Below are 14565 nucleotides of genomic sequence, written 5' to 3' on the forward strand. Positions count from 1 at the left end.
AGCATAAATATCTTAGAAAAATCTTATAATTAACGTATCAAAGTAATGTATAAGAATACCTCTATGTCCTTGTAAGGAGGCAATGGAGACCTACTTGCAGTTAATAACTAGGAAAAGTAAGCAAAATATAATGAAAATAACTTTTCTTAAAAAAAATAACTTTTTAAAGATCTGAAAAAGAATAAAAGCAGGCAGAAACCACAAGAAAATTTACTCAGCAACTGGGAATAATTATTAGTTTGTGAATTTTTTGCCTGACAGTATCCTCACCCCTTCAACTCCAGGAGTGAAACACTGCAGTCTTATTGGCTTAAGGTGGTAGCAAACTATGTCCAGTGTTGTTGGAAGAGAAACTGGAGATTGGGCAGTAGGGGAGAGGTTGTACACTAAAGCAGGAGACTCACCCAAAGGATGGGATCTAAATTTCGACTATAAATTCTGCCAAATCCCTAACTGAGCACTAAAGTACATTCAGAGAGTCTGCTGAAACAGCAGTCAGGAGTCCTTGAGAAACAGCTGCACTTGTTACTGTATGTCATTTTTTAATACATCTAGTGGCGAAATTGGCCTTCACACCCATCCAGCTTCAGGACACAAATGATGTCAGGTCTTAGATTCTACTGTTTCTCTTCTGTCTCTTCACAACTTTTGCTACATTCTTTATTTAGGTTCTGTATGGTAGGCCTTGGCAGCTTCAGGCTCATCAGCATACCAAATCTAGCATGAGAGAGAAAAGAAGCACGCTTAACTGATAGTTCAAACAGAAGTCCCAGAATTGAGTCTTGCTGGCCTTGATTAGCCTTACTGGGACATTGTGCACACCGTAGAATCAATCATTGTAATTGAGAGGATGGGAGACGTGCACCAGTTGGTTTATTCTAGGTCATGCGCTCCACCCCTGGATCCCAGGAGGGATGGGGGATCTGAAGTAGTGGGCTGGTTTTACAGGAGTTGTCCTACCTGTATATCACACTCTTTCCTAGGGTGATGTCTTCTAAGAGTATATTTGAGAGCCTGGAGTGTTTATTGGACTCCTTTCTTCTTGGCGGATGTTGAACTCTTTATTTTTATTTTTATTTTTTTAGTTTAAATAAATGAAATATATCACTTACATAAAGACCAATGATAATCCCCAGTGTTACTGAAAAAATAACTACCGTAGCATTTTTTTTTGTATCCCACCTTTTAAGTGCAATCTGGTAGGTGTGCATCGGTGTTTAATCTGCTACCTTTGGGTTAGACACAGACCTCTGGGTACTCATCTCAAAGACCTGACTGGATCCTTTGGTGAAGGTTGCTCAGGGGAGAGACTAGAAACAACCTTATGTCCACCAGCAAGGATGGGTTAAGTAAATAACATGCATGACACTCCAGGGAGTGTGGGGCGGATGTGAAAAATGAGGGTACACAACTTCATATTCAAATTTCTAAAAATAAAGCAGCTAGGATTTTTCTTCCTTTACTGCAACTTCTGGTATATTTAAGCATAAATCTAACATCTTACTAATTTCCTTCTATGTTTTTTCCACCTATCCCATGTTCCTTCTTCTCACCTTTCTTGCCTGCTTTGGGATTGATTTGTTTTTAAAAATCATTGTTTTCTTGATAGTTTTACATTCTATTAACTTGGTAGCTATACATAGTATTACTATTCTTTTAGAGGTTATATTAAAATTATAATATGCATCCTTAGCTTATTAAAGTCCAATATAAATTAGTATGTTTATTATTTCTAAGACATTGCTATAGCCTTAGGACACTTTAAGTCCACCTTCCCTCCCTAAAACTCAGATACTATTGTTGTCATATATTTTAATTATATATATTTTTGAACTCTATAAAACATATTAGAATTATTTTAGACAATATTAACTTGAATTGTCCTCATATTTACCCTTTCTATTGCTCTTCATTCCTTTATCTCTGAACTTCTATCTAGGATTATTTCCTTTCTGCCTAATGATCACTTATTCCTCCTAGCTCCCCAAACTTACCCATCAATTTTTATTGTTGTTTGTATATTTTCACAAGATTTTATTATTGTTGTTGTTTTTCATATGGCTAATTTTCACTTAAATTCACTCACATATTTGCCTCTTTTTTTTTTTTTCATTCCTTCCTGCATTTCCAGGCTTCCATATGGGTAATTTTCCTCCTGCTTGAAGGACACTCTTTAATATTTCTCTTATAGTGTGTCTGCTGGTGGCAAATTCTCTCAAGCTTTTGTTTCTAAAAATGACTTTATTTCATCTCCATTTTTTCTGGTTATATAAATCTAGGTTGGCAGTGCTTTTTTGTTTGTGAAACTATCTAATTGCTTCTGGTCTAACCTCCAATTATCAAGAGAACTATACTTTTGGTTCTTACAGAAGAAAATCTTAGTCATCATATTTCATTATATCTGAGTGAACATAAACTCATTTTCTAAAGTTGGAGTATAGAACTATGGAACCTCCATTCGGGAAGAAAACCACACTCCTTGCCCACCCCTCCCAGTTTACACAGATCAGAACAAATATAATGAATATCAGTATTTAGACATTTAAAAAGGCAAGAAATCACAAAATACTGCTGGGGAAATGGGTTGAATTGGCAGGGGACAGTTCCCAAAGCAAAACCCTGGATGTTTGCTGCAATTCTCCAAGCTTCAAGGATTGTTCTTTTTCTTTCCCTCTTACCTTCCTAAATACATTCATTCATTTATTCTGTCTTTCAACGAGTACTTTTAAAGCTCTTTTTAGCGATAGATCCTGTAAATCCTTATAAATCAGACAGGGCCCAGTTTGCAAGGAGCTTCCAGTAGAGAAGATAATAGGTACATAAATACCAGAAACCAATTGAGATATCATAAGAGATGCAAAGATGCAAAAATCCTTCCCAGTTCAGAGGAGTAAAGGATAACTTTGGGGGAATAAGGAATTTAGGGAGAAAAGAATCCGGAAAAATGCCTCCAGGAGGCTGTATTTGAGCTATACCTTTAAGAAGAGAAGGAATTTGGTCATGCAGAGTTGGGGACAAGTGACAAGGGCAGGTGACAAGCTCTTCTAGGAAGCATTATCCAGGGAGGAATTGGCAAGTGCTATGGTTAGGCAGAATTACATGTGCAAAAGAGCAGTAAGAAGTAAGAGCAATACGAGATTGCAGATGGCTTTGCGAGCATCAGCTAAGCATGTCTGAGTAGCAAAGGAATCTATCTACCTACCTACCTACCTACCTACCTACCTACCTATCTATCCATTATCTGACAATCATCTATTGGAGACAAGCTCTGTGCCAGGTCTTTTGCCATGTGCTTTATACACAGACTTTAATTAAATTTTCCCATTCGACTGTGAGATAGGTATCAGGATCCTTAAATAGCGAAGGTGCCCCCATGCCTTCAATTTCGTAACTCGATGCACACTGGCATGCCTGGTGCCTTCTCAGGATTGTGTATGGACGCGACTTGGAGTGCCAGATTGAACATTGAGTTGGATCCCTATATACCTCAGAGGGTCTGAGTTAATCGGTAGAAGGTCTCACAGCCAGTGAGTAAGTACCTGGAACACGACTGAACCGAGCTAGCCTCAGGGAGCTGCCCGTACCTCCGGGCACCCGCCCAGCAACTGGCCTGGGGCCCCCAGGCACCCAGCGGCCAGCGCATGCCCCGCCCAATCTCACGGGATTGGCCACCGAGCCCGGCCAGCTGGAGGGGGCGGGGCTGTGCCAGCTGGGAGGGGCGGGGCTGGGGCCGGGGGCGGGTCCAGGGGCTTACCTTGCCAGCCAGCGGCTAGCGCTGCCGCCGGGGGCTTAGAAGCTGCAGGCCGCGCCCGCGGAGCTACCCGCCTGCCTCCCGCGCCCCCGCCCGCGGAGCCGCCCTCGCCAGCGCCAGTGTCCAGAATGCTGCGGCGGGGCAGCCAGGCGCTCCGGCGCTTCTCCACCGGCCGGGTGAGTCCCGCCCTGGCCAGCGTCCCTGCTCCCACCCCGGACTAGTTACTAGACCCGGGCCTGGAGCGCCGGGCGGCGGGGCTGGGGGTGGGCAGCGATGTTTAGACAGCTAAAAGCCAAGATCACGTTTTTTTAAAAAAACTGGGAGAATGCAGAAGAGAGTCGGGGGGAGGGGGGTGGGGTCCCGGATGCGGCTTGGCAAGCATGCCATTGTCTTCTATGGGGAAGGGGCTTTGGAACTTCTAAGGTCTGGCTGGGAGCGGTCAGAGTCTGGGGCTTCCTTTCTTTTTTCCCTTTCAATCGCGAGATCCCTGGTAACGAGCTAGACGGAGACCATCTGCTGGAGGAGAGCACTATCAATCAGCCTGGTCCTCCTCGGCGGCCTGAGAGGCGCGAGCGCTCCCCACTGGCTCGCAGGGCCCATTCAGAGAGTGGCACTTACTGCTGGTGGCTGCCAGCTCGTTATTCCCGAGCTGCAGGCGGCAAGATTTCTAGGATTACTAAGCGCTGCAGAAGCAGCCACTCTGGGACACTCGTCAACTGTAGCAAGAACCAAGCGTTGGCCCAGCCTTGGGCCTTGGAATTGCATCAGCACCTCCAGAAATGGAAGCAGAGCCGATGACACGTTGCATGGGGCACTCACTGCCTTCAGCCCTTTGGGGGGGCCTCCAGAGAGATGCCACCTTGTATCTAAGCAGACTACAAGCTGTTTAGGGAAGAGAAAAAAACATCCATCCCAACTTACACTAGCTCTTAATAGGAAGTGCGTGTTTGCTGTGTTCTACAAGAATTTGCTTTCGATTCGTCTCCTCTGCCAAAGCCATAATTGCGTGTGTACAGATTCAAATGGAAACAGTTGGGAGCTGGGGAGACGTCTCCAGTAACACCAAGAACTGATCCAAAGTGGCTTAAGTGGAAAAGCTTCATTCTCCAGACAACACCAAATAACGAGCATTCACTTTACCCCATGCAGGTAGTTCTAGTTATTTTGGAAACATTCATCGTTTTAAAAATACAGAAGAAGAATTTGCTCTGGCAGAGCTTTTGCTTGTTCGCTACAGCAGGGCACTGGATTCATCCTCCCGCCACGTGGCACATGGGGATCTAGGTTGGACGTCAAGAGGGCAAGGGGCCTGTACCACCAGCCTGTTTTACTGGCCTCCTCTGCCAACACCTTTCATGGCATTATATTTTTTGGAGAGCAGGAAAAAATCCTTGAAGAACGAAAAGATTATTACAATCATGGGGTTTACATAAGATTTGACTAGTAAAATCTGAACATCCCAGGTGGCAAATAGCATAAACAAAATCATGTGTGTGGGGAAGCACCAGGCACGGTGAGGGGTCAGGGGCCTGAGTCGGACTATACCCAGGAATGCACGTGGAAGAACAGTGACGTGTGGCTGGGGAGAAGGCAGTTTCTTCAATGGCCAAAAGGAAGACATGGGCTAAGTGAAGAATTTGGTGTTTCTTGCTCCATAGGAAATGAGGAGCCATCCTTTGGACTGTGTCCTATAAGAATTGTTCAGAATCAAGTGCAGCTGGTGGGAGTCTAAAATGATACAGCCATTTTTGGAAAACTGGCAGTTTTTTTTAAATAAAGTTAAACATTTTATGGCCCAGCAATTGCACTCCTAGGTATTTACCCATGAAAACTTTCATTCACACAAATACCTATTTATGAATGTTTATAGAGTCCTTGTTCGTAGTCACTAAAAATTGGAAATAAGTTAAATGTCCTTCAGGTGGTGACAAGATAAACAAACTGTGGTATAGTCCTCCAAACAATGGAATCCTACTCAGAAAAAAAAGTAAAAGGGGAATGGACTGCTGATACATACAACATGGATGAAACTCCAATATGTATGCTAAGTGTAAGAAGACAGACTCTAAGGGCTTCCTATTATATAATTCCATTTAGCTAACATTTGGAATGAGTAAAACTTAGTGATAGGCAAAAGGTCAATGATTGTCAGGGGCTGGAGATGGGGGAAGGATTGACTACAAAGGGACATAAAGGACTTTTGGGGGGTGATGGTACAGTTTTTTTATCTTGATTGTGGTTACATGACCGTGTGTTTGTCTAAACTGACAGAACTACTAGTATACATTGAAAAGGGCATATTCTGTATGTAAATTATACTGCCATCTAGAAAAAAAGAAAAAAAATCACAGCACTTTTTATGAGTTTGGTATTAAAGCAAAATGGGGGGGGGGGGAGGGGGAATCTCACAGGATGTAGTAAAATCCAAGGGGAAAATTGCTTTATAACATTTCCTGATAGAATATACTTTTCCATTTTCTGTTTTAAAGAAATGGATTTAGACCCCTAGCCAGTTTTGCTCAGTGGATAGAGCGTCAGCCTGCGGACCAAAGGGTCCCGGGTTCGACTCCAGTCAAGTGCATATACCTTGGTTGCAGGTTCCTCCCCTGCCCAGGCCCTGGTCTGGGCTCATGCAGGAGGCAAACAAGCAATGTGTTTCTCTCACATCAGTATTTCTCTCTGTCTTGCCCTCTCTCTCCCACTCTCCCTAAAAAGCAATGGAAAAATATCTTTGGGTGAGGATTAAGAAAAAAAATTAGAGAAAGAAAGAAATGGACTTAGATATATTTATTGATTTCAGTTTAGTGAAATGACTGGATCTTTTTAACTAGTGCAATTATCTATCCTACCTAATAATAGAGTAATATGCAAATTGACCATACCTTTGCTACACCACAAGCCATGCCCACCAGGAAACCGTCACAGGGACGTTGGGGTGCGGCCAAGCCCAAGGCGGAGGCTTTCCCGGCCTTGGGCACCAGCGGGGAGCCTGCACGGATCGCAGGCAACCACCGGGGGTCGGCTCCTAAGATCCGTAGCAGGGACGCTGGGTGCGGCCGAGCCCAAGGCCGCCGCCCGGGGCCAAGCCCCGACCCTGAAAGAAGGCAGAAGGCGGTGGCCACAGCCAAGGCCTGGGTCCCCAGTGCTAGCAGAAAACTGGTGCAGGCAGCCAGGTGAATGAAGGTCTATTGCACGAATCTTCGTGCAAACGGGCTGCTAGTATATATATAGAAGCCTAAGCGACTGTTCCGACCGAATGGCCAGAATGACCTGAACAACCAGTCAACCAGTTGCTATGATGCACACTGACCACCAGGGGGCAGACACTCAATGCAGGAGCTGTCCCCTGGTGGTCAGTGCACTCCCATAGCCAACCTCCCACAGCTCCTTCCCCCTGGCTAGCCGCAGCCCCTCCCCCCCAGCCAGCTGGCCAACCTCCTGTGGCCCCTCCCCCACTCTTCCCACCCAACCAGCCAACCTCCCATAGCCCCTCCCCGCGGGCCTGCCGGCTCCCCCAATAGGCCTCTATCACTGGCCAGGCCGAGGGATCCCACCCATGCATGAATTCATGCACCGGGCTTCTATTATAGTAATAAAACCCTTTGTCAGTTACTATTGTCCACTCTCTTGCCTGGCTCACTGCTTCTTAATTTCTCCTCAGGGTAGGGATTAGTTAGCCCCCATATATATTTTGCTTCCTCTGCCAGTGTCTGGAACAAGTTTGGCTGGCGGCTGTGGGTTCATGGCCTGATTCCAGGACTTGAGGTGATCTTATGAATCAGTGAGAGGTTGGACCCTTCTCTGCCTCCTGGAACCAAGTACTGGTTTTATACTCTAGTTCTAGCAACCATGTCCTTAGCTTATTTCCTTATTGCCTGAGCCCTGCTTTGGAGTCTAGTTTGTTTTTAGAACCTCCAAATTCAACCTCAAACCATATTAGATAATGTATTATATCCTGAGCACTAAATGCTGAGGAAATAATAATGGTAACATTGATATAGCACTTAGTATGCTATTTGACTCTGAACTGTATCTTAACTTCTCTGCTTTAATTTCTTTATCTGTAAAATAGCTTAGTAATGCCTATCTCCAAGAATCACTGGGCAATCAAAAGGAAGTGATATATATATGAAATACCTGGCATATCTTAGGATCTCGTCAAACTGTTTGCTAATATTTCCACCCCTTCTTTCGGATCCAAACGCCCCAGGGTGGAATCTTTTTTGTAGCTGGCAGACGCACACCCTCCATAAATCAGAGGTCCTCAGACTCTGTGTGCCTGTGAGTCACTGGAGAGCTTGTTAAAATGCAGCTTCCTGGGCCTGAAGTCTAACTCAGTAGATCTGGGGTGGGGTCTAGGAATCCACATTTCTAACATACTCGCCCAGCTGGTTCTGCCAACACTGTCAGTCAGTCTTCAGATTATGCTTGGAGAAATAAGAGTAAGGTAAACTATCCCAGTCCAGTTTTCTTTGGAATTACGCTAACTCATTAAAATCTGAACATTTCTCAGTGTTAGAAACTCACCTTTGTAACTTCAGCTTTAGCACTGAGCTCAGACGGTGTCTCGGTGAATGCAGTATTTCCAAAGAAACTGGCACAGTTTCCTTAAACACTGTCTCTCTGGAGGCGTGTTGAATCTGAATTTGAACTCCAAATAATGGATGACAGCTGACATTTGAGTCAGCTCAGCCTCTTGGCTCCTTGGTTTTAAGAGTAGTATTTCAGATGTTTCAAAATGTCTGGCATTGGTAATAGCATGAGGTAAAGCCACCATTTGTAAGATAGCCACATGTAAATTCTATTTCAAGCCACAGCATTACTTATAGGATTTGAAGACACAATGTTTACAGAACATATAGAATTTTTGATGAGAGGAAATGAAATAGTCACACGGTTTCTGTAGGCAGAGTTAATGTTTGCTTGTGAATATCTCTGTTAGACGTTGAAGTTCTAGGCTTTTTGGGGATAGAAACTTCCGCTGGCCCTGGAAAAGGATTTTTAAAACCTCAATTGCTTAATTATCAGCTCAATTACAGGGAAGGTGTGAGCCTGTATACTGTTAAGTTCATGCCTAAAAAGGCGACCTATGAACCAGGAGGTCACGGTTCAATTCCAGTCAGGGCACGTGCCTGGGTTACGGGCTCGATCCCCAGTGTGGGGCATGCAGGAAGCAGCGATCAAAGATTCTCTCTCTTCATTGATGTTTCTCTCTCTCTCTCTCCCTCTCCCTTCCTCTCTGAAATCAATATATATATATATATATATATATATATATATATATATATATATATAGTTTTTTAATTTAATTTTTTTTTAAGAATGTTCCATTAGATCAATCCAGGTTTTAAGAACAAATGAATTGGATCCACTTACCAAGGATTTTGGAATTCTGGGCTTAATGAAAAAACAAACATACACATAAAACAGTTTTAAAAAGCATATAAGTAGTAAAAGCTTTAAAACATTATTAAAGCTTTCACTTAAACAGCACTTGGTGTCAGACACTGCCCTAAGCCTATTGCATATTAAAGGCACGTACTTCAAAATTGTATGATGTTGGTGACATTATTATTCTCATTTTATAGATGAGAAAACAAAGCAAACAGAAGTTAGTTACTTGCTTAAGGCCACACAACTAGGAAGGGGTGGGTAACACTAGGTTTGGACCTCAATCTAGGTTCAGTGCACGTCAGTAAAACATTTATTTAGTAGATCTTTGAGCCTTTTGTTTCCTCAAGTCATCTTGAATGATTGAAAAAAGAATATTACCCACACATCTTCTGTCCATGCTAACATCTGTCATCACTGAATTATTTCACAGGTTTATTTCAAAAACCAGCTGAAGTTGGCCCTTATTGGTCAGAGCCTCTTTGGACAAGAAGTCTACAGCCACCTCTGCAAAGAGGGCCACCGAGTGGTGGGGGTGTTCACAGTTCCAGACAAGGATGGAAAAGCTGACCCCCTGGGTGAGTGTATCTTGGAACAACTGGATCAAGGACTCAGAACTGGACTTACAACTATTCAGCCTGGGGCCCACTCAGAGCCGTCATCTCTCATTAGCATTTCTGTACTTGCACTTATTTGCCACAGGCCCGGGGGACCCAGATCGCATGCCTCCCTTCTGGGCTCTGCGGCTTCCACGGGACCTATTGAAAGCCTTGACTGGCCAAGTCTATGGACAGGGTGGACATAGAGTAAAAAATTCTCCCTTCTCTGTGGGTCCCAAGACAAAAGAGCAGGCACCTGTTGTAGTGAATTTCTCCACGTATCTCCATGGTAATCATCAGGTCCATCAGAGGAATTTCCAGGCATATATTTTTTCTGAGTTACACTTGTGACTTTTCAAAGAATAATACTTGATGCAGAGATGCCAAAAGGAATACAGGGAAGACCACACCCAACCACAGATACTGTTGTGGGATCATAAAGAAGGCATTTATCTCAGAACAAATTATAGCTGGGGCTGCTTGGTGATTAAGGTAGATAAAGAAGATAGCCATCCTCAGAACAAACCTGCAGTGTGTTTCTTTGTTGTTGTTGTTGTTAATCCTCACCTGAGGATTTTCCATTGATATATTTTTCAGAGAGATCGGAGAGAGAGGGAAGCATCGATGTGAGAGAAACACAGATTGGTTGCTTCCTGCGCGCATCCCGACCAGGCCCTTGACTGGAATCAAACCCAGGACCCTTTGGTCCGCAGGCCGACATTCTATCTACTGAGCCAAACTGGCTAGGGCTGCAGTGTGTTTCTGATTTACATGCTATGGTTAGGTCAAGAAAGGGTGCAAGGCCCTGGCTGGTGTTGCTAAGTGGTTAGAGCCTCCGCCCACGCACCGAAGGATCTCAGGTTGCAGGCTGGGTTCCCGGCAACCAATCAATGTGTCTCTTTCCTGTCAATGTTCCTCTCTCTCTCCCTTTCTCTCTCTCTCTCTCTCTCTCTCTCCCCTACTCTTTCCAGAAAGCAATGGAAAAAATATCCTCAGGTGAGGATTAAAAAAAAAAGAAGAAGAAGAAGAAGGAAGGGTGTAAGACACAGAGACAGAAACAGTCTACAAATAATACAGGTCAAGAATAGGACTAGTGCCTAGAAATCTTGACTTATGACTTGGGACTTCATGAATCACTGGTATGATGCAACATGTTGGTTGGAACATAATATGCCAATAACACTAAAATTTTACTTTTTTCTTGGAAGAAGCAGCTCTGGGATTTTTCCTAATTCTTGTTATTGCTTTTAAAAATATTATCTTTTAATGTTATTTTTCAAGAGTCAAACTAAAAGAAAAGTTGGGCCAAGAATCCACATGCACATGAATTTAATTACTGATTTAGAAATTTTCCTTGTTTCAGAAAAAGGTTTCCTCACCCTGGGGAATTCTGAGGGAACCTACCTCATGCATTTTTATATACCTGGCTCCAACTGCTTCTTTTTGAATGATTCCTGTTTCTGGGACTATCTATTTTCACCAGTTCTGTGTGGGGATATTTGGGAAGGCTTCGATTTAGGATATCAGATTTTCTGTTGTATCAGAGGGACCCCAAATAATATTAGCATAAATTAAGACAGAATTCCGTTTCTCAAGTCTGGGTTGGCCACCTGAACTGGTGTGGCAGTTCTGCGTTTATCACAATGCAGGCTCTTTCTGTTGTTTTCCATGGACTTCCATCCCATGGTCCAGGTAGCTTCTTCCGCCCTGACTATCCAGTCTGCATCCAGGAGGCAGCAAGACAAAGAGAAGTAGAGGGCAAGTTTTTCATTAAGGGCATAATCCAGAAGAGGCACATGATTAATTCCTACTTGTGTCCCATTGGCTAGACTTTACTTACAGGTCAAATCTATTTGCAGGACAGGCTGAGCAATACAGATTTTATTCAGTGTGGCTGTGTGTTCAGCTAAATTATAGGAATCCACTCATAAAGGATGAAGGGGTCAACTAGCAGTCTCTGCCATGTACATGAACTTCAGAAGAACTGCAAGCATGTGACTCTTAGACCTTTCACAATTTTCTCTCAATTTAACTTTTTTTTTTTTTACCATGTATCTATGTTCTTATTATCTGACATTTTAGTTGTTTACAGCTTTTGAACATTTTATGAACATTTACATTTTATGAACATCATTATACTGGTCTCTCAAATTCTTCCATATGCATTGATCAAGGCATCACCTTGATGGCCTTCAAGACTTACTAGGCTTTGGGACTGAGGCTTTGTGGCATAGGCATCCCATCTGGAATCAATGAATATTGATGACTGGGTGAAAAGAAGGAAAGGGAACCAAAAAATATATAGGTGAAAAGCCTAAAATGTAGTTATGTTGAGTTATCAATGGAAAAGAAATATACTTAATACTTTAGGGTATATAGTAGTAAAAATGAGATTTTATTATGGAAAAACATGCTTGTGCTGTCTGCACTTTGAGGGCCAGCCCGTTTCTCACAGAGGTAGGATGAAATCATTCCTTTTATTTTATTTTTTTTAAATATGTTTTTAAAATTGATTTCAGAGAGAGGAAGGGAGAGAGGAAGAGAGAATCATTGATCAGCTGCCTCCTGCACAACCCCTGCTAGGGACCGAGTCTACAACCTGGGCTTGTGCCCTGACTGGGAATCAAGCGTGACCTCCTGGTTCATGGGTGGACTCCCAACCACTGAGCCACACTGTCTGGGCAAGAAGGGACACTTTCCAGGACAGAGCCTAGGATCTGCTCCAGGATGGCCAAACCCTACAGGGAGCATGTGTTCTTCAGTCTTGGCCTCTCCTCCCCTAACTTACCTGATGGGTGAACTTGGGTAAAAGAACTAGACAGGTTCAGCTCAGCTCCTTTCTCCCTTTATCTTTTGGGATCTGCCTGTTTGGCAGGGAGAAGGTGCCCTGGTTTACAGTTTGCCCTGTGATTAAAGGGACTCCCCTCGACAAACGGGCATGGGAAGAAACTTGAGGTTTTCCAACTGTGCCAGAGACTGAGTATGTCTAATTTGGGTGGTGATGTATTGGCACCTGGCTCCAAATATTAAAAAAAAAAACAAAAACAAAAACAAAAACCACAAGCAAGTGTTCCTTAAATGGCGGGATCAGTAAGGGAAGTACAAATTTTGATCCATAAAAGAAAAGGCCTCAGTTAAAAATCTCAAAATGGTATCTAGCCACAAACGTTTGAGTTTAAACATTTGCATTAACTATATAGATAAAAATCACATTAGAAAAATGAATGTTTCATGGAAAAATTGTAGCAGGTCAAATACTGGCCAGAATCTAAATTGTTCTTCCACCATGTTTTATTTGTAAATGTTTCACAAAGCTATAAAATTACAATGTGTAACTCTACAGCAGTATGAAATTGCGACTAAAATTATTTTTAATGAAAACAATCTTCTCTTTCATGCTCAGCTTTGGCTGCAGAGAAAGATGGGACCCCTGTGTTCAAGTTCCCTAGATGGAGAGTCAAGGGCAAGACCATAAAGGAGGTGGCAGAGGCCTACAGATCCGTGGGGGCCGAGCTAAACGTGCTTCCTTTCTGCACACAGTTCATCCCCATGGATGTAATTGACAGCCCAAAGCACGGTTCCATCATTTACCACCCGTCTATCCTTCCCAGGCACAGAGGAGCCTCTGCTATCAACTGGTGAGGTGTTTTATTTTATTTTTATTCTTTTTATTTTTAATTGATTTCAGAGAGGAAGGGAGAGGGAGAGAGAGAGACGGAAACATCAATGATGAGAGAATCATTGATCAGCTGCCTCCTGCACGCCCCACACTGGGGATCGAGCCCACAACCCGGGCATGTGCTCTGACTGGGAATTGAACCATGACCTCCTGGTTCTTGGGTTGATGCTCAACCACTGAGCCACACCAGCCGGGCTGGTGAGATGTTTTTAATAACAGAGAAGATGGGCCTATTCCAATTGCACACAATCTTTCTATTTTTTACCAAGGTGATCAAGGAAGTAGGTATGCTTGAACAATTGTGAGGTCCTGTATGATTGCTACTGTTGCATGAACTCCCCTGAGAGTTAGAGGTACTGCGTAAGACAAAACAGCATTTCCCAAGAGTGGTCTGTAACCAGGTTACAAGAATGGGCTTCAGCTAGGTTTAAACAAAGGTGCTGCGATCAGACAAGCTTGGTTATGCTGGATTTCCTTATCGAAGGACTTGTTAGAGCTTGTAACATTAGCATCATAATCTCCCGGAGGGAATCTGAGTACACAGTGTTCCCAAACTTATTTGATCATAGAGCCTTTCTTTTTTTTTCTTTTGCGTAGAACATCTCAAGTACATTTCAGGAAATGCTGAATTACCTGAAATTATCTTCATTGCCTGTCTTCTCCCACTCAACTTTAAGCTTCTTGAGGGAGGGACTGTGGTCTAACTATTTTATTGCTGTACTTCCCGGAATCAAGAACAATGCCTGGTACAGTGTAGGTACCCAATACCATAGGTACATCATGTTGTGGGCCTTGCTCACTTTCTGTACCTTCTTTCCTTTACCTGCACATCTCCCAGACATCTCTCAGTGTCAGGTTATTGAATAGACAGAAAATCTATATTTAGTTTAACTGTGAACATTTCATTGTATTTAAAATCTGATTACATAAATTGATTTCTTTTTGCTCTTTAAATAGTACTGTAAAACATATCTGGGTACTTAAACTTGTGTGTTTTGTGTTTTTTTTTTCATTTCACGTTGCTTCTACACGCAGAATCATTGAGTCAAAGTATATGAATATTTTCAAGGATCTTGGTAACATAAAGCCACAACATTTCTGAAAAGAGTGATTGATTGATTGGTTGATTTATTTAGGTCTGGCTT

At 43.0% G+C, this 14565-nt stretch overlaps 1 protein-coding gene across 1 annotated transcript in view; it reads left to right on the forward strand.

Moving 5' to 3' along the window:
* The first annotated feature begins 3766 nt into the window (after positions 1-3766).
* ALDH1L2 (aldehyde dehydrogenase 1 family member L2) overlaps positions 3767-14565 on the forward strand; it is a 43803-nt gene continuing 33004 nt past the window's right edge. Inside the window, exons 1-3 of the mRNA XM_079775096.1 lie at positions 3767-3927; positions 9576-9720; positions 13145-13379. Of these exons, the coding sequence (XP_079631222.1) occupies positions 3880-3927; positions 9576-9720; positions 13145-13379 (428 nt within the window). The 5' untranslated portion in view covers positions 3767-3879. The remainder of the gene's footprint in view (positions 3928-9575; positions 9721-13144; positions 13380-14565) is intronic.

Source organism: Cnephaeus nilssonii (assembly GCF_951640355.1).
Source record: "Cnephaeus nilssonii genome assembly, chromosome: 6".
In the NCBI taxonomy this organism is placed as follows: domain Eukaryota; kingdom Metazoa; phylum Chordata; class Mammalia; order Chiroptera; family Vespertilionidae; genus Cnephaeus; species Cnephaeus nilssonii.